Here is a 22543-nt window from a genome sequence, read left to right as displayed (position 1 = left end):
CTCTGTACCCTAGTGGCCTCGAACTTGGGATCTTTCTCTCCCAGGTCCCTAACAGATATTAATAGGCTTGTTCCACCATGCCTGAGCTTGAAAAACTGGTTTAAGCTTCACTCTTATCAAAAAGATGAACAAAAAGCCAAATTCAGTACTATTGGTTGTTGCATTATTCTCAACCAGCTAATCTGTAAAATAAGGTGTCCTTCAAGGTTCCGTTGTATGAAAATGTACAGTCATCAGCAGCGTATGGTTAATACGAGTGCTCAGAGTGCCTGCTGGCCTTACTAGATGACATACGTCTTCCTGAAGAGAGCCAGGTTATGGGGGGCTGTTTAAGAGGAGAGTGTTCACTTACGTGACAAGTCTCAGCTGTATGAGGAAATTGGTGTCTCAGACATGGTATTTAGAAAAAGTTGATGTTTATGTTACTGCGTTTCACTATGCATCCCAGGCTATCCTAAAAATTCTTCAGTTTTCTGAGTACTGTGCACACACTTCTTGGCCTGTGTCTATAAACTGTAGGTTCTCAGTTTGGTGTGGTGGTTCACTGGAGAGGCAGGGTCAGGTGACAAGCCTGGTCTAGGTAGCAAGTTCAAGACAGCCAGAACTACTAGAGACTCTGTCTCAAAACAAAACAAAATAACAAACAAAACAAAAACAAAAAATAGTTTTTAAAAAGTGTACAGGATCTCTCTCCTGGGACTGAACTAGGACTAAGCTTAGGCAAAGCAGTCTACTACTGAACTACGTCCAGGCCTTTCTTATTTTGAGGAAGAGCCTTTTTAAGCTGCTCATTTTGGGTTCCTCTCCAAGGGCCCAGCATCCTCCCGTGCACCTTGAGTTGGCTGTGTAGCTTAGGCGGGGCTCCAATTTGGGATCATCCTACTTCAGCTCTCCAAAGCGCCGGGATGATAGGCATGTGCCACCATCTTGCCTGGGCTTGAAAAAAGGGGGTGTGTGGGGGTGCTTTACCGCTTCACTCTTTCCAAAAAGCAAAACAAAAACCAACCTGCTGACATCTTACCAAGATACTTATTTATGTTTTACTTTTTTGTTTTCTAGCTTTTTTGCAATAAGGTCTCAGACATTTTGTGCTCTGGGCTGGCCCCAGAGACCTGCATAGCTTGGATTGCAAAGTGAGCCACCACGGGTGACCTCAGATGTAGGTTTTTACTTAGTGATGATTGCTGAGTACACACTGCTACTGGACTTGATCTTATTTTCATTTTTGGATGCTTTATACCAGGCCTTTATGCAGTATAGCAGGCAGTGCGGGCACACATGCTTTCAGGAAGTGTTTGTTGATGTGATGTTTTTAGCTTTTGTGACAACATCTACTAACATGAGATGCTGACTATCACAAGGCATATGCTAAGTGACAAGTGAGTAGTGAAAGCTGTACTTCCAGCCAGGAGACAGCTTACGGACAGTTTAAGGGCAGTAGTGCCAGACGAAGCCAGTAACAGATGTTCTGGTAAGCTCTTTACAAGATAATATGACTTGGATTCTTTGGAGCTAGAGCAAAATGAATAAAAAGAACCCCTACCACCCCTTTAAAAATAATATGTGGGAGGGGAGGGTTTTTTTTTTAATTTTATTTTTTTTAGGTTCAAACCTGAGGATGTTAATTTCCTTACATGAAGTTGGTAACAAATTATCATGACTAAAATTTTGTCATTGGACCATTACATATTTTTTATGTTATATTTATTCATATTTTATGTGTTGAGTGTTTTGCCTGCATGTATGTACACTATTTGTGTGCCTGGTGTCTATCAGGATCCAAAGAGGGCATTGTATTTCCTGGAACTGGAGCTACAGATGGTTGTGAGCCACCACGTGAGAGCTAGGACTTGAACTCCGGTCTCTGAAGATCAACAAATGTGCTTAATCTCTGAGCTGTCTCTTCAGCCCTACCAAGTCATAAATGATTTTTTTTTTTTTAAGGGAGCGAGGGGAAAGGGGCTTAAGATGGGGAGTCTCACTAAATCTTAAATTGGCTTGGAACTCAGTAGTTCAGGCTGGCCTCCAGCTTGCAGTTCTCTTGCTTCAGCCTCTTAGGGCTGGGATATAGGTGAGGGCCAACACGCCTTGTTTTATATAATTTTATTGATTGAAATTTGATTGCATTCTCTAGAGATTGGTTGCAAAAGTTTGTGGAAAATAACTAGCAATAAAACAACAAAAATCCAATAGCAGTAACAGAAACCCCCCTAGTATCAGGAAAGCAAAAATCCCCTTTTAATGCTGAATACAGAATCAGAAAGATGAAGTTGATGTGGAGACTGCAGAACTGTTTATTCTACCATTTGTGTGTCTCTGTTGGCTGGGAGCCATTACGAGAAATGCCAAATGAAAGAGCCCTGTGTGACAGGGTCAACTTGGAAAACCTGGCACCTTAAAAAGAGCGATACCAGCTGTGGTGAAAGCAGGAGGATCAGGGGCTTAAGGTTGCTGGTTACAAATGGAATTCTAGGCCAGCCTCAGAGTCATGACACCCTGTCTCAAACACAGAGACATTTTAAATGTTAGCGTGCTTCCATTCAAATGACTAGTGGAATGTACTTTTTAAAAAAGTGTGTAATAATTTATTTAATCTGTTTCTTTTTTTGTTGAAACATTTCATATGTGAGTACTGTAAAACCTTCCTTTACCCATGCACACACCTCATCCTCACATACATAGTCTCTTATGACTGTAACATATGTACATTCAGATCTATAAATATAACCTGGAGAGATCATTTACTGTTACTCATATCTATATATGAAAATGTTTACAGCTGACGACTTGGAATTGAGTAACCTGTCAGGGAGTGCATCTCTAGAGAAGACTGATTCTGACTTTCCTACCAACCATTAATTTCCTATAGCACTTCATATCGGTGGGGCCTTGGGACTTCTCCCCAACTGATGTTGCCATGTGAGTTGGTAGTGGCGTTTTTCAGGTCTTGTTTAGGCAGCTGTTGTTGAGTGTTCATGGTGCAGCTTTCCTGCCACACAAAGGACGCTGTCTCACAGCAGACATCATGGTCCTTTGGCTCTTAGAATTCCCTCCTTTTCCAAAATGTTCTTGAGCCTTGGGTGTAGAGATTGTGTTGTAGACCTATCAGTTGGGTCTGGGCACCCACAGTCTGTTGTTCTCTGCATTTTGAACAGTTTTTTTGTGGCTTTCTACAGTGATCTCTGCTTGAAAAAAAAGTGGGAGCTGCACGTCCCTGTGGGAGTAAGGAGAGGTGCCTAGCATGTGGCTAGAACTTACACTGTCTATAAGTGGCAGCGTTGTAGGTTCTCTGGGTTCCATGGCTTCACCAGCCACAGCTCGGATTCCACAGCTAGGATTATAGTGCCTAGCATGGATTCCCTCCTGTTGAGTGCACCGGAGTCACTGTTGCATCTTTAGTGATAGCTTGCATTACTCCTTCAGGTACTGTGAGAGCTAGTCCTTGGGGAGGAGGCTTCCAGGTCATTTCCATCCCAGTTCCTCCAAGTCCTGTATGTGAAGTATATGCTATCTTCAGCAATAGGCTCTTACCTTCGATTTTGGGGGGGCAATCAAGGGCAGCGGTGGCAATTCCTTCCATTATTTTTTGGACTTGTGACCAACAACTTCAAAGGAAGTTGCTTATACCTGGCAGTAGGGTTTTTGTTTGATAGTCTGGCCTTTAGGGGTAAATAAGTGTTTTTTAAAGTTCCTTGTTTTAGTTTCATGGAACATCTAGTGTATAGTGTTGTTTTGTGGTACCAGGGGCTTTGTGTAGGCAAGTGCTCTACAACAACACGGCCCCAGCCTTTTTTTCCCCACTTCTAACCTTTTTATTTTGATAAGGGTTTTCATAAGTTATCTAGGCTGACCTAGACATTGCCATGTAGCCCAGGCCCACCTTGAACTTAATCTACCTGCCTTCAGTCTCCAGAATAGCTCCCATAACAGTCTTTTGCTACTAGACCCAATGTAAAGTTTCTTTCTTTGGGCCAGAGAGATGGCTCAGCAGGTAGAGGCAGTATCCTTGCGAGCCTGACAACCTGAGTTTGATCCCTGTGCCCCACATGGTGGGAGGAGAGAATGAACTCCCACAAGTTGTCCTCTGATGCCCATGTGCATCCTGTGGCACAAGGGTGTCCTGACCCAAGATAGACACATATAATAAACATCCTCCCCCCTTCCTTTTACCTAATTCAGTTTTTCTTCAGACACCAGAAGAGGATGTGGCATCCCATTACAGGTGGCTGGGAGCCACCATGTGGTTGCTGGGAATTGAACTCAGGACCTCTGGAAGAGCAGTGCTTTTAACTGCTGAGCTATCTCTCCAGCCCTGTTTTGCTTGTTTAAAGTACATTTAACTTACTGTGTGTAAACACACACCAAAATTCATGCCCACACAGGAACATGTGTTTATGTACACATAGGACAGAGGCCAACTTGTGGGTATTGGTTCTCCCCTCCCCCATGTGGGACCCAGAGGTTGAAGCCGGGTCAGAGGCTTGGTGGTGAGCACTGCTATCTGCAGAGTAACCTGGAAGGTCTGGTCTGGTTTGGTTTGGTTTGAGACAGGGTTTTCGACAGTAGCCCTGGCTACCCTGGAATTCACTATGTAAAGTAGCCTACCTCACACTGATCCTTGTGGCTGCCTGTAGTTGACTGGACTAGGCTGGCCTCCAATTCCAGGAGATCCTCTTTTTTACCTTCCAAGGGCAGGGGTTCTAGGAAGTGCCACCATGCCACTCCCATCTTTTAAAAACAATTCTCTTCTTGTATCTCTACCTGGCAACCTACTCCATTTTCTGTCATTGATTTTTGATTTGTTGTTTGTTTTGTTTCTGAGACAGGCTCTTACAGAACCCGGGCTAGCCTGGGCAATCCTTCCTCTGTCTCTCAAGTAAGGGGATTTGCACTCAGCTCTGCAGCCGATCTCTAAGGCTTCTTTCAGCTATGGTATTGCAAATAGCTTGTGTGGTTCTCATTATTTTTTTTCTTATGTATCAATTTTACATGTTTATCCTACTTTTCATTTGAACATTTTAATTTTGTAGAAAATTACATGATGGTGTAATGAGCTCTTTTATAACTTTCACCTGGATTTACCAGTAAACAACATTGGCCATTTTACTTTATATTTTTTGCATATAATTTATATGTTTTTAAAATTCTATTTATTTTGAGAATATATGTGAAGGGTGCATCTGTGCTATTGGTTGTGAGAGTAGCCATCTCTCCTCCAACCATGAGGGATTGGGATAAATTCGGGTTGTCATGCTTGGCAGCGAATCCCCTGCCTTTACTTCCTAGCCATCTGCTTGGCTCTACATACATTGTTTTAAATTTAGAACCACTTAAAAATAACTTGTAAAGACAACTTACTCTTGAAAATTTTGATTTGAATATCATAAGGAGACTGCCCCACAAAACTACGATACTACTATCACTTTAAAAATTCGTGTAACATTGAACTGGAGAGATGATTCAGTTGTTAGTTGTACTAGTCGTTCTTCTAGGGGACCCAGGTTCAGTTCCCAGCACCTCTGTGGTAGCATCCAACTATCCCTGTAGTTGTGGAGTGGATCCAATACCCTCTTCTCATCGCTTCAGGTACCAGTTATGCACATGGTACAGACATATATGCAGACAAAACATCCATACACATAAATAAAAATTTTAAAGATGAGTGTAGCATTGTTACCTAATGTTCAGCTGATGCTGACATTTCTTGGTGCTAGAAGTATGTGCACCTCGGTGGTAGAAGGCTTGCCTGGAAGGCTTAAGATCCTGACTTTGAGCCTCCACAAGGAAAACTAAACAAACAAAACTCAACACCTTACTTGTCTTAGTAATGCCTTCTATGGCTAATTCTCATTTCTAGTACTGGTTTGAAGCTTTTTGGCATGGTGGTGGTCTATTGTTGTTTTCTGTCTTGAATCAGGGTCCCCTGTATTGTTTCCCCGGTTGACAGTTCTGCTCTGCTTTTGCTTCTTCGGTTGCTTAGGACTACAGGTGATGTCACCATTCTGGCCACTAGTCCAGGACTTAGTTACTAGTTGTACTTAGTGCCCGTTAGGTGTGTGTGTGTCTGTGCACTCGAGCATGCTGGGGATGAAGACAGGGCTTCAGATTCTACCACTGAGCCCTCCTTATTTACTTTTGAGGTACAACTCTCCCTTTTTGCTTGTTTTCTTGATGTTGATATATTTTGAGTATAGCTTCTTTTTGTTGAATATCTTTCAGTTTGGATTTGCTCAGCAATTTTTTTTATGTTTAGATTTAGGTTAAATGTATGTGTTTGGAATAAATGAAATGTTAATACAGTTATGGATTATGTGTTTTTTTGGTTTAGTTTTTTTCAGAGTCAAGGTTTCTCTGTGTAGCCTTGGCTGTCCTAGAACTTGCACTGTAGGCCATATGGCCTGGAACTCACAGAGATCTGACTGCTTCTGCCTCCCAACTGCTGGGATTAAAGGTGTGCACCACTACCACCCAGCTATGGTCTATCTTTTCTCTTTATTTTTGTATTTTTGGAAAAGTTTTATAAATTGTGCTTTTTTTTTTTTTTCCCGAGACAGGGTTTCTCTGTGTAGTCCTGGCTGTCCTGGAACTCACTTTGTAGACCAGGCTGGCCTCAAACTCAGAAATCCACCTGCCTCTGCCTCCCGAGTGCTGGGATTAAAGGTGTGGGCACCACCGCCTTTATTATTATTTTTTTATAGTGTTAGAGACTGAACCTCACGTGTTGTGTATGGGAGCCAGTTTGTGTTCTAACACTGAGTTATACACAATTTACCTACTTGTTATGACAAAGTTTCATGCAACCCAGCTGGGAACTCCCTTTGTAGCTGAAGATGACCTTGACTTACAACACCTGCTCCCACCCTGAGTGTTGGGATTATAGTCGACAAGTATCACCATGGCCAGTTTATGTGGTGCTGGATTCTAGCCCAGGCCTCTTACTGGTTAGACAGGCATTCTAACTGGCGTGTACCCCAGTCTTACTTGATTTTTGTTTTGTGTTTGTTAAATTTATATTTATTTTTGTGCATTATGAGCTTGTGAAGGTCAGAAGACAATTTGGGGTGTCATTTTCAGAAATGCCATCCTTGTCCTTTGAAACAGGACCTCTCGTTGGCCTCCGTCCAGTGGGCTCCAGGATTTAACCTCGGGTCTCATGCTCTGGAAGAAAGGTCCCATGGCTTGGAGGCAAGCACTTTCCTGAGTCTCTCTCTCATCTTACTGCTTCTGGCTTACTTCGCAGCTTGATTTTATAAGTGGATTCTTGAAATAGTTCTGTCGATGGGTAGAAGATTAAATTTAATATACTTAAATTGATTGATGTGGACATTTTTATGATATGGTGAGAATCTTTGGTATGTAATGGGAATTGTGAAGTTTTGGGCCTAAAAGTAGAAATTAGCTATACATTTTTTCTAAGCTTAAAGTGCTTTGTGCAGCGGCCTTAAGTATTAAGCGCGTTCGTTCACTTGGCAGCCACTGGTTTTAGCGCCTTGCACATCTCCCTTTTTGAAGATGGAGTCTCATGTATTCTAGACTGACTTCCAACTTGCTCTGAAGCTGCGGCTGACCTTGACTTCCCTCCTTCCGACCTTTACCTCTAATGTGCTGGACTACGGGCCAATATGCTCTGCTAAGTTTGTGTTTCCAGTTAGAATTTTGGAGTACAGCTAGGACAAGGCTGTGCTTGAATCAGGAAAACAGACTGTGGAGGCAGCAGGAACTGCATCTCTCACTTGACAGAATCTTCTCAGCTTCGTCATCTTCCACCAGAGAACAAGGGGCCTTTGTTCTAAAGCCTCATGTTGAGAGGTTAACAAAATATTACTACATTTATCAAGCCAAGATTAGAACACATTTGTGAACCAAGGGTAAGATTTTTACAGATTCACTTAGAGCATTAAAGGGAACTTGGGCTGTATTTTTGGGTCTTCAGGCTTGTATACAAATTAGCTTTTGAATAAAAAAAGCTTGAAATATAGAGGGTGAGTACTTCATTTATTTCACATATTTACATGTGGGGGCTGTGTGTGAGAGAGAAAGAGAGAGAGTGTGTTAGTTGGCAGGTCTGTTGGAAACAGGGTGTTCCACATTAGCTCAGGCTATTCTAATTCACTATGTAGACTAAGGCTGGTCTTGAACTTTTTGGCAGTCTTCCTGCCTCAGCCTCCCAAATGCTGATATTACAGGTATGAACTACCATGCCTGTATATGGGAAGAGTACATGTATATCTGTCTGTGTATTGTTTGTTGTGCATGATGATTGGGATAGGGCTGAAAATAGAGTTTCAGTGTCATGGGGCTTATAGTTGAAAGAGAGAAAGAGACAGACACTGGGTTACTGATGAAATGCATACTTAGCATTTGGAAATGTTATATGCAAAAATATGCGTACTGTTCCCAGCCCTACTCCTTTGAAACTTGTTAGCCATCTCTTTAGTATGCAGATACTTAAAACATCCTGTGTGTGTGTGTATCTGTTTGTCTCTGTTTCTGTGTGTGTGTGTGTGTGTGTGTGTTGTGTGTGCAGGTGAAGACAGCATCACATCCCCTAAAGTGGAGTGCAGGTGGTGTGGTGAGCTGGGTGATGTGGGTACAGGGACTGTAGTGAAGAGTAGCAGTCACTCTTAACCACTGAGCCATCTCACCAGCCCCTGTGAGAATTTTTTTTTAGACAGGGTTTCTCTGTGTAGCCCTGGCTGTCCTGGAACTCAACTTTGTAGACCAGGCTGGCCTTGAACTCAGAAATCCTGATTAAAGTGCTGGGATTCAAGGTGTGCACCACCACCATCTGGAGATAACAAATATTTTGAGTGTTGGCTTTGATAATGTATTGTACAATTTGGGGCAAATGCTATAAACATCTGTGGATAAAGCAATGAGACAAACGGAAGGAAGTCAGTGGAGAGGGCTTCACATTGCATAGCCAGGCCCAAGATTGAACCCCAGCACTGAAAAGAAAAGGGGTGGGGGCAAAAAGCCGGTGCTCATGACCTAACTACAATGAAAAAAATTGATTTTTCGTGATGTTGGGATTGAACCCAGGACCATAAGTGACGCAGGCAGGAGCTTTTCTATGGAGCTGCCTCTGGTCCTACCCTGTGAATTACGCTGAATGATGAGCAGATAAGAGATGTACTAATCTGAGTATCTCGATAAGTCATCAGGAGTTGGCTTGCTATGTCTACTTAGCAGAATAATAGCATGTTGGTTCTCTCCTAGGGCCTATGACCTCTGTAGTCTCAAGAGAGACTTTCAGGCAGCTGTACCATTGTAAAGTTCTGTGTACAGTAGGGACTACTCAACAAAAAAATCTGTGCCACTGAAGAGTCTTACCCCTTTACATCGGTATATGATCTTGAGGAGTGATGGATTTCATGTAGCCCCCAAGTCTTCCCTCCATGAAGTAATATCAGTAGGCCTGATCTCTTGGTAGTCTTTGGGTGGGGGAGATAGAGAATCTGCAGTGATTCATGAAGCAATTGTTAGGTTGAACCTGGAGGCTACAACACAATTTCTTATGTGAATATTACCTGAATGTTTTTAGCAATTACACATTTGGTTTATTTAGAATTGGCTTACTGTCATGATATTAGCATGCTCAGAATGCTGTATTCTAGATGTTTTCACAAACACTGGCAGTTTAATAAAAATGTAACTCAGTTGTAGAATGCTTGCTTCGTTATACAAGTGAAAACTTCAAGGAAAGTGAGATCTAAGAATAGCCTAGGTATCAAAGTACTTAATGCAAAGATGCTCAGCTGTCTACTCCGTCCCGGATGAAAGGTGTGCATCTTAACAGCAGCAGCATCTAAAAGGAGTTTTAAATGGCATGTTAGTTTACTAGTGCCAATATAAGACTACTAAATTGTTGATTTTCTTTTTTAGAACTCATCCTACAAATAAGATGACGACCTCCTGGAGTGACCGCTTACAGAATGCAGCAGATGTGCCTGCTAACATGGATAAGCATGCCTTGAAAAAGTACCGGCGAGAAGCCTATCACCGGTGAGATAACTTTATCCTCAGAACACTTCTAGGAAGCGTATACTTTCTACTCTTATTCTTCAGGTGATGGAATTAACATACAGAGCTGTTAAGTAATTTATCACAGAGTAGATAGCTAGCTTGTAGTTCAAATTAAGTGGCATTCAGGCTTTTAACTGTAGCACACGGGTATAGCTGCTAGTAAAAATCCCGAAGAAAGTCTTAATTTGCTAGAAAGTTGCACCTAGTTAATTGGGTTAAAATTTGTTTTTACCTTTCTTCTTGATAGTTTCACATAGACCATGCTAGTATTGAACTCCTATCAGTCCTCCTGCTTCAGCTTGTCTAGTGCTGTGATTATGGATATGCACCACAACATCTAGGTTTCTTTCTTTCTTTAAAGATGAGGTCTGCTGTGTTGTTCAGCTGGCCTTGGATATGCAGGCCTAAGTGTTTCTTCAATCTCAGCCTTCTAAGTAGCCAGGACAACTGGTAATACCATGCCTAGCTAAGACTGAAATTAATTTTTTAAAACTTATTGATGATGATGATGTGTTTGTGTGCATGCAGGCACGCATGTGGCCATGCCTCAGTGCACGTGTAGACATGAGAGGACAGTTGTGTGCCTTCTGTTCTCTCCTTCCATCTATCTTCTGTGTGTGCTGTAATTTAACTCAGGTTACCAGGGTGACCCAGCAACTACTTTTACCTGCTGAGGATGAAATACTTAACTGCTGCTTGCTATAAACTGATTATGACTTGTAGGCAGAATTTAGAATTCTGTTTACTCAACCCAGGTGTGTAGCACACACTTGTAATCTCAGCACTTGGGAGGTAGGGCCAGCGTGGGCTATATGAGTCATTGTCTCAAAAAGATAAAAACACAAAATACAGAATAACAATTTTGTCACAATATTAGTATTTATTTAAAAGGTGTTACACATTTCTGACCTTGGCTTTCTACACAGAAAAGAGTGGACATGTCGCCTGGTTAACAGTTGGTTTTTATTATTAGCTGATGATACTTTACTAGTGGTAGGTCACTATGTAGCATTTCTGGGCATTAGGCTATTGTTCCTGAAGCCCTGCAAAAGTGAAAACAGTTCTGGTTTCTGTCAAGTCTTTAAATTACATAGTGGGAGTTGATGACTCCTTTCTGTGTGGTGTGTTGGTATATGCCATAGGAATTGAAGTATAGAACAGAATTTTAAAACTTTTAAATGCTGATTGTATCATTGTGAGTGTATGTGACATACATGAGTGAGCATGGGTGCTCATGTATGGCGGTCACAAGACCCTGGCGAAGAGTTGATTCTCTCCAGAGATTGAACTCAGGTCACTAAGGCTTGTACCCAATGAGCCATCTGTCTGTCTGTATAAAGGAAACATAGGGCTGTGGATGTGGCTCAGTTGGCAGAGTGCTTGCCTAGCCACACAGAATCCTAGGTTTGATCCCTGGCATAGTTCAAACTGAGCAGAGTGGCACATGCTTGCAATCTCACTACCCTGAAGGCAAAGACAGAGGAATAAAAAGTTCAAGGTCTTCCTGAGCTACACTGAAAGTTCAAGGTCATCTTACACTACATGAGATCCCATCTTGAGTGAAAGGAAATATAGCACAAATATTCTGCTGAATGAAGGTGTTTTCTATATATTTATGTCTTGTTAGACCCTCAAGCAATGATTTTCAACCTTTCTAATGCTGCAACCCTTTAATATAGCTTCTTATGTTGTGGTGACCCACAACAATAAAATTATTTCTAAAATTATTGCTATATTGTAACTGTAATTTTGCTTTTGTTACTGAACAGTAACATAAATACCTGATATACAGCCTCCAGTTCTAGAGGATACATTTGGATACACTAGCATTTTTTAACAGGGGAAACAGGGCTTAAGTTACACAGTGAAGAGAGATAAATACTAACATTTCTAGCAAATGTCCTCTGGTATTGCATGCCATAACTCAAATACATTTCTGACTCATTTTGAATGGTATTTCTTGTAATAATTTAGATGGGTTCCACACCCTACATTTTTCATAAGGTAGGAGTGATATGAAACAATGGAAATAATAACAAAACATCTCTCAAGGTTTACAATTTAAACTAGGGCTCACTATGTGGGTCATCGTCAGTGTATGCTCATAACCTTCCTGCCCTGGACTCCCGACTGCTGGTGTTATGGGTGTGCTCCAGAAGCCCTCGTTTAATCCATTTTCAAATTTTGTTTGTTGAGTTGTTGGTTTTTGTGTGATTCAGGAGTAGTGTGATGTGATCTTTTTTTTTTTTTTTTTTTTTGTGTGTGTGTGTGTGTGAGATGTGATCTTACATGCTAGGTAAATACTCTGCTGGGGCTTGAACCCAGGACTCTTAATACTGAGCTATATCACTCTGTCCCAATAAAACACATTTTAATTAAAAAAAAAAATTGGAGACTGTCGAGATGGCTCAGTGGATAAGAGCACTTCCAGAGGTCCTGAGTTCACATCCCAGCAACTACATGGTGGCTCACAACCACCCATAATGAGATCTGACGCCCTCTCCTCGTGCGTCAGATATAGTGTACTTACGTATAATAACAAATGAATCTTTGGGCTGGAGCAAGCAGGAACTGAGCAAGTGGAGTTGACCAGAGCTAATGGGGTTGATGGGAGAGAGCAGAGGTCTTAAAAATTTAATCTTCAACAACCACATGAAGGCTCACAACCATCTGTATAGCTACAGTATACTCATATACATTAAATAAATAAATCTTTTTAAAAGTCGGTTTCTTGGACTCTTGCAAGTATTTGCTTTTTTTAAAATGATGTATCTATTTCCAAAATTGACAAAAATTATGTATATGATTTCAAACATATTTTACAGTGTGGAATGGCTAAATAAAGCTAGTTAATATGCAGTAACTTAAAGCTGGGGAGAGCCTAGTTGGTGAGGTGTTTGCCATGTTAACATGAGGACCTGAATTGATCTTTAGAAACCACATTTAAAAAAACAATGGTGTCTGGTAGTACATCTGTGGTAGTACACATCTGCAATCCCAGCACTGGGGAGGTGGATACAGGATCTTAGACTTCTCTGGCCAGCCAATCCAGTTTACTTGGTAAGCTTTAGGCTGTTGAGAGATCCTGTCTCAAAACCTGTGGTAAGTGACGCCTGAGGAATGCTATCCGAGGCTGACCCCCACCCAGTCTCTTCACGTGCACATGCCTATACTTGTGTGCTTGTGCAGGGGAACATATATTTTTATGGATGTGCATGTCTGTGTGTTAACCATTTTGTGGTGAGAACACTTAGAGTCTGTTAGTGAGCTAGCAGAGGCTAAAAGAAGAGCATCAGGAGTTGAAGATCAGTCTTGGCTATATAGTGAGTTCAAGGCTAGCCTGGGCTACATGAGACCCTGTCTTAAATAACATTATCCACTCTAAAAGAAAATAAAAACAACAAAGATTTCTCAACCATTTTTAAGTATACAATATTTTATTATTAACTATTGTTATGTTATAAAATACATATCAAGCTAATTTTCTAAACAATATTTTATTTAAAGAAAAGTTTGAGACATGAGGCCTTGCTTCAGATATCATGCCTCTCCCTCAATTTAGTTGGCCCAGCATGGTGGGACACACCTGTAATCATGGCACTTGTGCGGAAAGATTAGGAGTTTAAGGTCATTTTTACCAAAGCCAGTTTGATGCCAGTATTGGCTACATGAGACCTCCTCAGATATACAAAACTTAAAAAAAAATGTATTTAGTGATGATATGTGACATTATTCTTGGGGAGAGACCAACAAGCATCTAGTCAGCCCACCTAGGGAACTGATGCAGCCCGAAGTAAGGGCACTGTCAGTGTCCAGCGAGGTGAGCAGTGAGTTTTATTGGGGTTCCTTACAGGAGCAGAAATGAGTTAAAGGCAGCTCTCTCCAAAAGCCGACCCCAGCATGGGCGACGGGTTTTGAAAGCTGGAAATCTGGAGCTCCCTACACAGTGTGTAGGCAGGTGGAAAGGTTGGAAAATGTCTACTTGAGACTGTTCATATGGTCTAAGCCTCTCGTAGGCAGCTTGGCTGGTTAGAGAGTGTTCTAGGCAGTTGAGGTTGTCTGCTTCTTTCAGCTGCTCAGCCTGTCTGAACCTGTTTTTAAGCAGTTTCACTTGTTCTTAGTGGTTTGTAGTATAAGCAATTTAAGTTTATTTCCAATTAGCTTCATAATAAATGAGACCAAGGCTATGGTTATTTTATTCTATTTGGCTTTGACAATTACTGGAGGGGGGTAACCCCTAATCTACTCTTCTAACTGCTGGGCTGGCTGCCTCCCCACAGGTGTACCCTAGCTACTTGCTGTTTCTCCTGGCCATGTGCTCTCACAGTCCAACTCCCCTCATGGTGGCTTTCTTTTCTCTCTTGTCCTTCCTTTTTCTCCTGGTCTCTCCTCCTCTAACCAGGTCACTCCAGACCCACCCACCTCTAATCCCTCCAGTAATTGGTGTAGCCAGTTTTATATAACTAATAGTTTTAAATCAAGGAACAAGGTTTGCACAACAAAAGTTTGTAAACATAAAAAGCCACTTACAGCCCCAGACCTTTGGGTATAAAATTTAACATGACAATACATAGCAACAGACCAAATCTCAGCAGAGGTCCTTACTGCTTCTTTACGTATGCTTAGGAAATAAAGGCCCCAATGAGCCTGCAAGTTTCAGTGACTTCCAGAAGTATTGGAGTTCTTTTCTCTCTGAGCCTAGTTAGCGTCCTGTGGGATTGACTAGTTCACCTGCCTTTAAACATCCTGCACACTATCAAGCTTCTAAGATTGGAGGACATTTCCACAGACCAAATAAAAACCATTTAGTTTTTACTATTTTTCTTCCTTTCTTTTCCTTTCCTTTTCCTTCCTTCCTTCCTTCCTTCCTTCCTTCCTTCCTTCCTTCCTTCCATTGTGTGTGTGTGTGTGTGTTTATTTTGTGTTTGAGACAGGCTTTAGCTAATTCATGCCTACCTACCGGCTTGTCTCGTCTTCATCAATGATGTCATTTGTTTCCTGCCAGTGCTGTGTATGTCAGTGTAGATGATGGTGATACATCCTTAGGAAGCTGACCTTCAGGTCATATGGCTGCTGTGCTGCCTTCATTTCCTTGTTATGATTGCTCAGTTTTTGATATGAGGATAATTGTCTGGCCAAACCCTTCATTGGAATGTGTTACGCTGTAGTCAGAGTAATCCAGTACGTTTAGACGTCACGGTCCCTGGAAGCACATCAGACAGTCATCTCTGGGTTTACACCTGGGAGCTAGTAGTGTTCAGTACAGATCAGAATTTAGAGTTATCAGATCCACAATGGAACCATCTGAGATTTCATCAGCTTTTCATGTTGACTCTGCCTGTGATGCTGGAATCAGGTATTTGGGTTTACCATTTTGAAGCTCTGATCATTATAGTAAAGCAAAATTTCTTTAATATAGGGAACTGACTTTTTCCTCTGTGAACATAGATGATGAATTTAGTAGTTTTTTATTATATCGTATTGAAATTTGATAATTGAGCTTGTGAATTTGTAAACAGTTATTTATGTTACTTTAAAAAGCATGGCAGCCTTGTGTAACGACTTGCACCTGTAATCTGAGTATTCATGAGTCTGAGGCAGAAAGAATTGCCAGGAGTTTGAGGCTAGTCTTGGCTACATTGTGAATTTTAGGCTATCATAGCTTCCAGAAATGAGCTTTTGTCTCAAAAGAAAAAATATGCAATTCCTTTGTCTTTAAAAATATATAGAAGCATTCACATATTTACCTGAAATTATAATACTAATATTATTTTGGAGACAAAATCTCAGTATATAATAACTCTGGCTGTCCTAGAAATTGCTATGTAGAACTAGCTTCAAACTCAACTGAGATTCACCTGCTTCTGCCCCCCTCTTTTGGAGTTTTGAGACAAGTTTTCTATGTGTAGCCCTGGCTATCCTAGAACTTGATCTGTAGACCAGGCTGACTTCAAATTCACAGAGATCCACCTGCCTCTGCCTCCCTCTGTTAGGACTAAAGATGTGTGTCACAACTGCCCAGCTGTGTGTGTGTGTGTGTGTGTGTGTGTGTGTGCGTGTAGATGTCCTCAGAGGCCAGAGACCAGAGATAGCAGATCCTCTGGAAACTGGAAGTACAGGTGTTTGTGAACTGCTATTCTACAAAGGTTTGGGAATCAAAACTTGGGTCCTCAGCAAGAGAGATTTGTATTCTTAACCACTGAGCTAACTTTGCCATGCCCTGAAATTACTGCTTAAATTGAATTTAAATCTTCCAAGCCTTGCCAGTCTTTATTTAAACCCATTGAATAATGATTTCTTCTTAAGTGAATTTAAGAAATAAAAATGAATTTATTAGTATTCATAATTTTTTTTTAGTTTTTTGAGACAGGGTTTCTCTGTATAGCCCTGGCTGTCCTGGAACTCACTCTGTAGACCAGGCTGTCCTCGAACTCAGACATCTGCCTGCCTCTGCCTCCCAAGTGCTGGGATTAAAGGCGGGTGTCACCACTGCAAAATAATTCTTTAGTATGTGTCTTAGCATGTTAGTACTCGTAGACTTGGAAATGTTTATAATGATTTTTTTTTTTTTTTTACTTCAAGGGAAGTATCAGGTTTACAAAGAGAAACTGTCAAGGGAGACTGATAAATTTTAATTTCTCTCTTAACCACTTAAAGATATCATTAAATGTTTTTGTTTTTTCCAAACAAATTGAGACGAGTGTTTGGTTGTATTTATTTGGTGCTCTGTGATAACTTGATATGTGTGCATATAATGCATAACGGCCAAGTCTGAGTAATTCGCATTTTTACCTCTTTAAACATTTATCTTGGTGTTGGGAGGTATAGGACTTATTACCTCCATGTGATTTTAATAATTCCTAAATTATTTCAAACCATAGTCACCCTACTATTGCTATGGAACACCAGATCTTAGTTCTAAGTCGATGTGGTTGGGTAACAATTTCCCTGTCTCTCACTATCCCCTACCCACTGACCTTGCATGAGTCCAGCAATCTTGATTCTATCTCTAATGTGAGATCAACATTTTACATTTTCATAGGAATGTAGGATGCAGTACGTATCTGTTCTTTCAGCTGTAGTATTAGCTTTTGTTTGCCTGATGTAATTGTCCTCTCGGAAGCTTGCTGCCTCAGTCCGCTAACCTAGCCCTAGTCCTAGCTCCTAGGCTCCGTACCATTTTATCTAGACCTAGAGTGTTTTCAGCCTCTGAGACATACCACTGAATAAGATCGCCCTTCCTTTTATTTCTTTGCTCTGACTGGCTAGATCAGTGCAGCTGTTCTGACTCAAACTCCTCTCCAAGCTGACTGACTGCAGTTGGCTTCTCTCTCCTCTCTTGAATTGCTCTGCTTGGTCCTACGCTAACTCTGGCCATCTGTTCGAGTGTTTTAGCTCCTGCCCGTCCTTTGGCTCATTCTGTCTTTACCTGAGTCTAGCTGCTTCTGTCTGCTACCTATCTCTCTATAGCTGTCTCTGTAGACTGCCCCTTCCTTTCTCTCCTCTCCTCTCTTTTTCTGTGTTGTTTTCTTCAGTAGCCTCTTTTTCCTGTCTGCTCTCATGAGATTTGGGCATATCCCACCCCTGATTCATTCTGTCATCTCTTTCTCTGGTTTGTCTGCCCCTCAACTAGTCACTTTCAAACATGGCTGCTTCCTTCTACAAACTAACTTTACCTTCATTATTTGGGATTAAAGGTGTTTATTAAAGGTGTTTGTATTCCAGCCAGAGGGATTAAAGGTCTGTGCTAAGATCTAAGCCATACCACAAGTAGAAGCAGGTTGTTTTTTTGTTTGTTTTGTTTTTGTTTTCAGTAAAAAACACAATCTTGGGTTCATAATATAATCAAATATCCTGTAATGTTCAGTTTTTTTTTTTTAATAGATAGGGTCTTATAACCCAGACTATCCACACACTGCTTATGTAGCAAAGATGAACTTGAATTCCTCGTTCCTTCTCTCTCTCTCTCTCTCTCTCTCTCTTTCTTTCTTTCTTTCTTTCTTTTTTTCTTTCCTTTTAGATTTATTTATTTATAAGTACACCATAGTTGTCTTTAGACACACCAGAAGAGGGCCTCAAATCTCATTATGGATGGTTGTGAGCCACCATGTGGTTGCTGGGATTTGAACTCAGGACTTTTGGAAAAGTAGTCAGTGCTCTTAACCAGTGAGCCATCTCTCCAGCCCCGAACTTGAATTTCTGATTCTCCTGGATCCGTCTCCAGAGGGCTGGGATTACAGGTCTCCACCACCACTCCTAGATTATTGGTGCAGGATTGAACCTAGGAAAGTGCACCACCAACTGAGCTGTCTCTTCAGTTCCATAATTTTCACACACCCCCATTGTGTGTGTGTTTGAGACAGGGTTCTCATAGTCTGTGGTTGAGGCTAGCCTTGGACTTGTGGTGATTGTCCTGCTTCTGCCTTCTAAGTACTGGGATTATAGCCATGCAGCACTGTGCCCAGCAGGCAGAATGTTTTTAAGGTTTATCCATGTCAGAACTTATTTCATTGGCCTAGTAATACTCCATTGTATAAATATACTGTATTTGTCGCTTCACACAATCTGGTGTCATCTGAGAAGAGGCAGCCTTAATTGATTTCTGTGGAATGGCAATTCGTTCTAGGATGTAGAATAAACCAAACTGAGCAAGCCAGTAAGCAGCCCTCCATGTCCTCTGCTTTATTCCTGCCCCGACTTGCTTCAGTGGTGAGGCTGACTGGGACGACAGGTAAACACTTGCCTCCCCTAGCTGCTTTTGGTGATGTTGTTTTGTCACAGCAATAAAACCTACAATTAAGATTCACTCTTAGGGGGGCTGGAGAGATGGCTCAGCGGTTAAGAGCACCGACTGCTCTTCCAGGGGTCCTGAGTTCAATTCCTAGCAACCACATGATGGCCTACAACCATCTGTAATGGGATCCAATGCACACTCTTTTGATGTGTGTCTGAAGGCAGCTATAGGGTACTCATATAAATAAAAGTAAATAAATAATATTTAAAAGAAAGATACACTCTTAGGAACATTTGTGTAAAATTTTGTATGAACAAACTTTAGTCATGTATCTAGGAGTAGAATTTGCTTGGATATATGGTAACTGTGCTCAGGTTACTGATAAATTGAACATGCCAAATGTATCATTTTACAGTCCTGCCTTGAGTATATGAGCATTTCAGTTTCTCTGCATCCTTACACAATTGCTGTTGCCTTTTGATTGGACTAGCCATTTTAGTATATGTATCACCTTTTCTTTTTTTAAGATAGGTTCTCAGCTGATGTGGAGGGTCATTCCTATAATCTTGACACTTGGGAGTAGAGGCAGGGAGGATCAGGAGTTCAAGTCCATCCTTACCTACATAGTGAGTTCAAAGCCAACTGAAATTACATGAGACCTTGCATAAAACCAGATCCAGACATGTAGCCCAGGTTTGCTTCAAACTCCAGGTGTTCTGATTACAGTTGTGAGCCACTGTGCCTTACATTTTCATGTTCTTCTTCTTTTTCTTTAAGATTTATTTTTTAAGTGTATGCATGTGTGTGTGTGTGTGTGTGTGTGTGTGTGTGTGTGTACATGCATGTGTATGTCCGAATGCAGGTGCACTTGGAGGCCAGAAGAGGGTGTTAGGTCCTATGGAGCTAGAAATTACAGGCAGTTGTGAACTGCCCAGCATGGATGTAAGTGCAGGTCCTCTGGAAGAGCAGACTTCACTACTGAGCCACCTCTCCAGCTCCGTGTCCATCCTCCTAATGACCATTCTTGTATATCCGTTTTAGAAATGCCAGCCAGATCGATAGTATTTTTTAAAGTAAGCTTGTGTGTGTGTAAACGTGTGATGTGCCTGTATAAGTATGTGCTAGTTACACTCACATATGTGTGCATGTACATATGTGGCCAGAGGTCAACTTCAAATGTCTTCCTCATTTGTTTCTCTGCCTTATTTTTGAGCCAGCACCTTACACTGAGCTTGGAGTTTACCAATTTGGCAAGACTAGGCTGGCCAGAAAGTCCAAGGGGTCTCCGGCCCCTGCATCCCCACACTGGGACTCAGGCATAGCCTTCAGGTGTAGCTTTTGAGCTTTCTCCTTGGATGCTGGGAACCAGACTCAGGTCCTTAGGCTCACAGGCCAAGCCTTTTATGGACAGAGTTTCACAACTGTAGAGCTTGCATTTAGACCTTAGGTTTATTTTTAGTTACAGGTGTAGAGTAATTCTTTTCTTGGGACTGTCTAGTTGTCTCACGACCACCGTTGAAAAGATGATTTTCATGGTGAACAGTCTTGATATCCTCAAGACTCATGTATGTACTTTGAGCTAGATGTAGTTGATATTCCTCTCTCCTTGATTACTGTAGTTGTGCAGTGAGATTGGAACTTGCACTGTTTTAGACTGGGCTCTCTTTTCACATTGTTTTGGTTGTTGCAGTGCACATTTATATCTATAGAGGTTCAGCTTTCAATTCTTGTGAAAGGGTTGGTGTTTCATCGACTTGTACACATTTTGAAGAGTGTTGCTACTTTTAACAACATTGAAGTATTTTTTTTATTTAAAAAACATTTTTTAAAAAGATTTATTTTGTGTATGAGAGTACACTAGCTATTTTCGGACACACCAGAAGAAGGCATCAGATCCTAATATAGATGATTTTGAGCAACCACGTGGTTGCTGGGAATTGAACTCAGGACCTTTGGAAGGGCAGTCAGTACTTTTTTTTTTTTTGGTTCTGACATCATTTTAAGACAAGTTTTATTTTTATTTTTTATACCAAGTGCAAGTTCTCTTCTACTAGACATTTATACTCTTGACCACTAACTAAACATCTCTTGCATATCCTTGTCACAGAGATGTATAGCTCCTTCCTTCCATGTCTCTTCACCCCATTTCCCACGTGTAAATCCTTCCATTCTAAGGAATGATGTCAAATCCATGGGAGGCTTTTCTCTTCTTCCAATTTTTTATTAGGTATTTTCTTCATTTACATTCCAAATGCTTTCCCGAAAGTCCCCTATACCCTTCCCCCGCCCTGCTCCCCTACCCACCCACTCCCACTTCTTGGCCCTGGTGTTCCCCTGTACTGGGGCATATAAAGTTTGCAAGACCAAGGGCCTCTCCTCCCAATGTTGGCCGACTAGGCCGTCTTCTGCTACATATGCAGCTAGAGAGCAGTCGTCTATCTAGATTGACATTGAAGTATTTTGATCCATGGTTATGATATCTTTCCTTTTTTTTTTTTAGGTAATTAACCTCAATGATATTTTTATAGTATGGAACATATTAGTCTTACGTTTTTTGTTAGATTTATTTGCAAGTATTTTGTTATTTCTGGTGCTATAGTACATAAAAGTGCCTCTTTTTTTTGTTTTGTTTTTTTAAAGATTTATTTATCTTATGTATACTAGTACACTGTCTTCAGATACGCCAGAAGAGGGCATCAGATCCCATTACAGATGGTTATGAGCCACCATGTGGTTGCAGGGGATTGAACTCAGGACCTCTGGAAGAGCAGTTAGTTCTCTTAAGTGCTGAGCCATCTCTCCAACCTGAAAGTGCCTTTTTAAATTTTGTTTTTGGGTTTTCATTAATATTCTATGGAAAAGAACTGTTTTATTATTATCATTAATTATGATTATCATTGTTATCTTAGATGTATATATGTATATATGTGTGTCTGTATGCCACTTGTGTGCCTGGTGCCTAAGGAGGCCAGATGAGGGCTTCACATTCCCTGGAACTGGAGCTGCAGACAGTTGTGAGCTCCTGGGTGCATGCTGGGAATGGAACCCTCTGGAAGAGCAACAGTGGTTTTAGGCTCTGACCTCCCTCCAGCCCTAGAGCTGGTTTTGAGTTTGCAACATTGTACAGTTTACCTGAGCCTTGTTCATCAGCTCTGATAATTTTGCGTTTTAACATTTACCAGACACTAGAATCTGACATCTTTACAAAGAGATTGATTTCTTATGTTTTTGTTTTTAAAAAGATTTATATGGATATTCATGTGCCTAGCTAATCACAGCAGGCTCTTTTTCTAAACTGCAGAGTTGGTTCTTGGAAATGGTGGATGAATATAATGTTCATGTTCATATGAACTTCACTGAGCAAGTTTTCAAGCTAAAAATATATCTTAATACTGTGGGACTTGTAAGACATAGGTCTCAAAGTACTCCTAACAAGAATTTGCTTCTTATCTTTGAATTTACCTACTATTAATGTATTGTTAAACCTTACCAGGACAAAGGCCTTTCATCTTTAATATAAAAGACTTCTGAAAATAAAAAAACAAACAAACAAAACCAAAACAAAACCAAAAAAAGGATTTCTTTATTTATTTTATGTACATGAGTACACTGTCGCTGTTTTCGGACACACCAGAAGAGGGCATCAGATCCTATTACTGATGATTGTGAGCCACCATGTGGTTGCTGGGATTTGAACTCAGGACCTCTAGAAGAGCAGTCAGTGCTCTTAACCCCTGATCCATTTCTCTAGCCCAATTTCTTAGTTTTTAATCGGAGAACTAT

At 41.0% G+C, this 22543-nt stretch overlaps 1 protein-coding gene across 5 annotated transcripts in view; it reads left to right on the top strand.

The window, feature by feature from the left end:
- Nt5c2 (5'-nucleotidase, cytosolic II) overlaps positions 1-22543 on the top strand; it is a 137370-nt gene that overhangs the window by 56282 nt on the left and 58545 nt on the right. For all 5 annotated transcript variants that reach the window (XM_029472571.1, XM_021151587.2, XM_021151588.2 and 2 more), the window contains exon 2: positions 9886-10005. In XM_029472571.1, the coding sequence (XP_029328431.1) occupies positions 9886-10005 (120 nt within the window). The remainder of the gene's footprint in view (positions 1-9885; positions 10006-22543) is intronic.

The sequence above is a fragment of the Mus caroli genome, chromosome 19 (assembly GCF_900094665.2).
Source record: "Mus caroli chromosome 19, CAROLI_EIJ_v1.1, whole genome shotgun sequence".
Lineage (NCBI taxonomy): Eukaryota > Metazoa > Chordata > Mammalia > Rodentia > Muridae > Mus > Mus caroli.
This window is presented reverse-complemented; position numbering and strand designations above follow the sequence as displayed.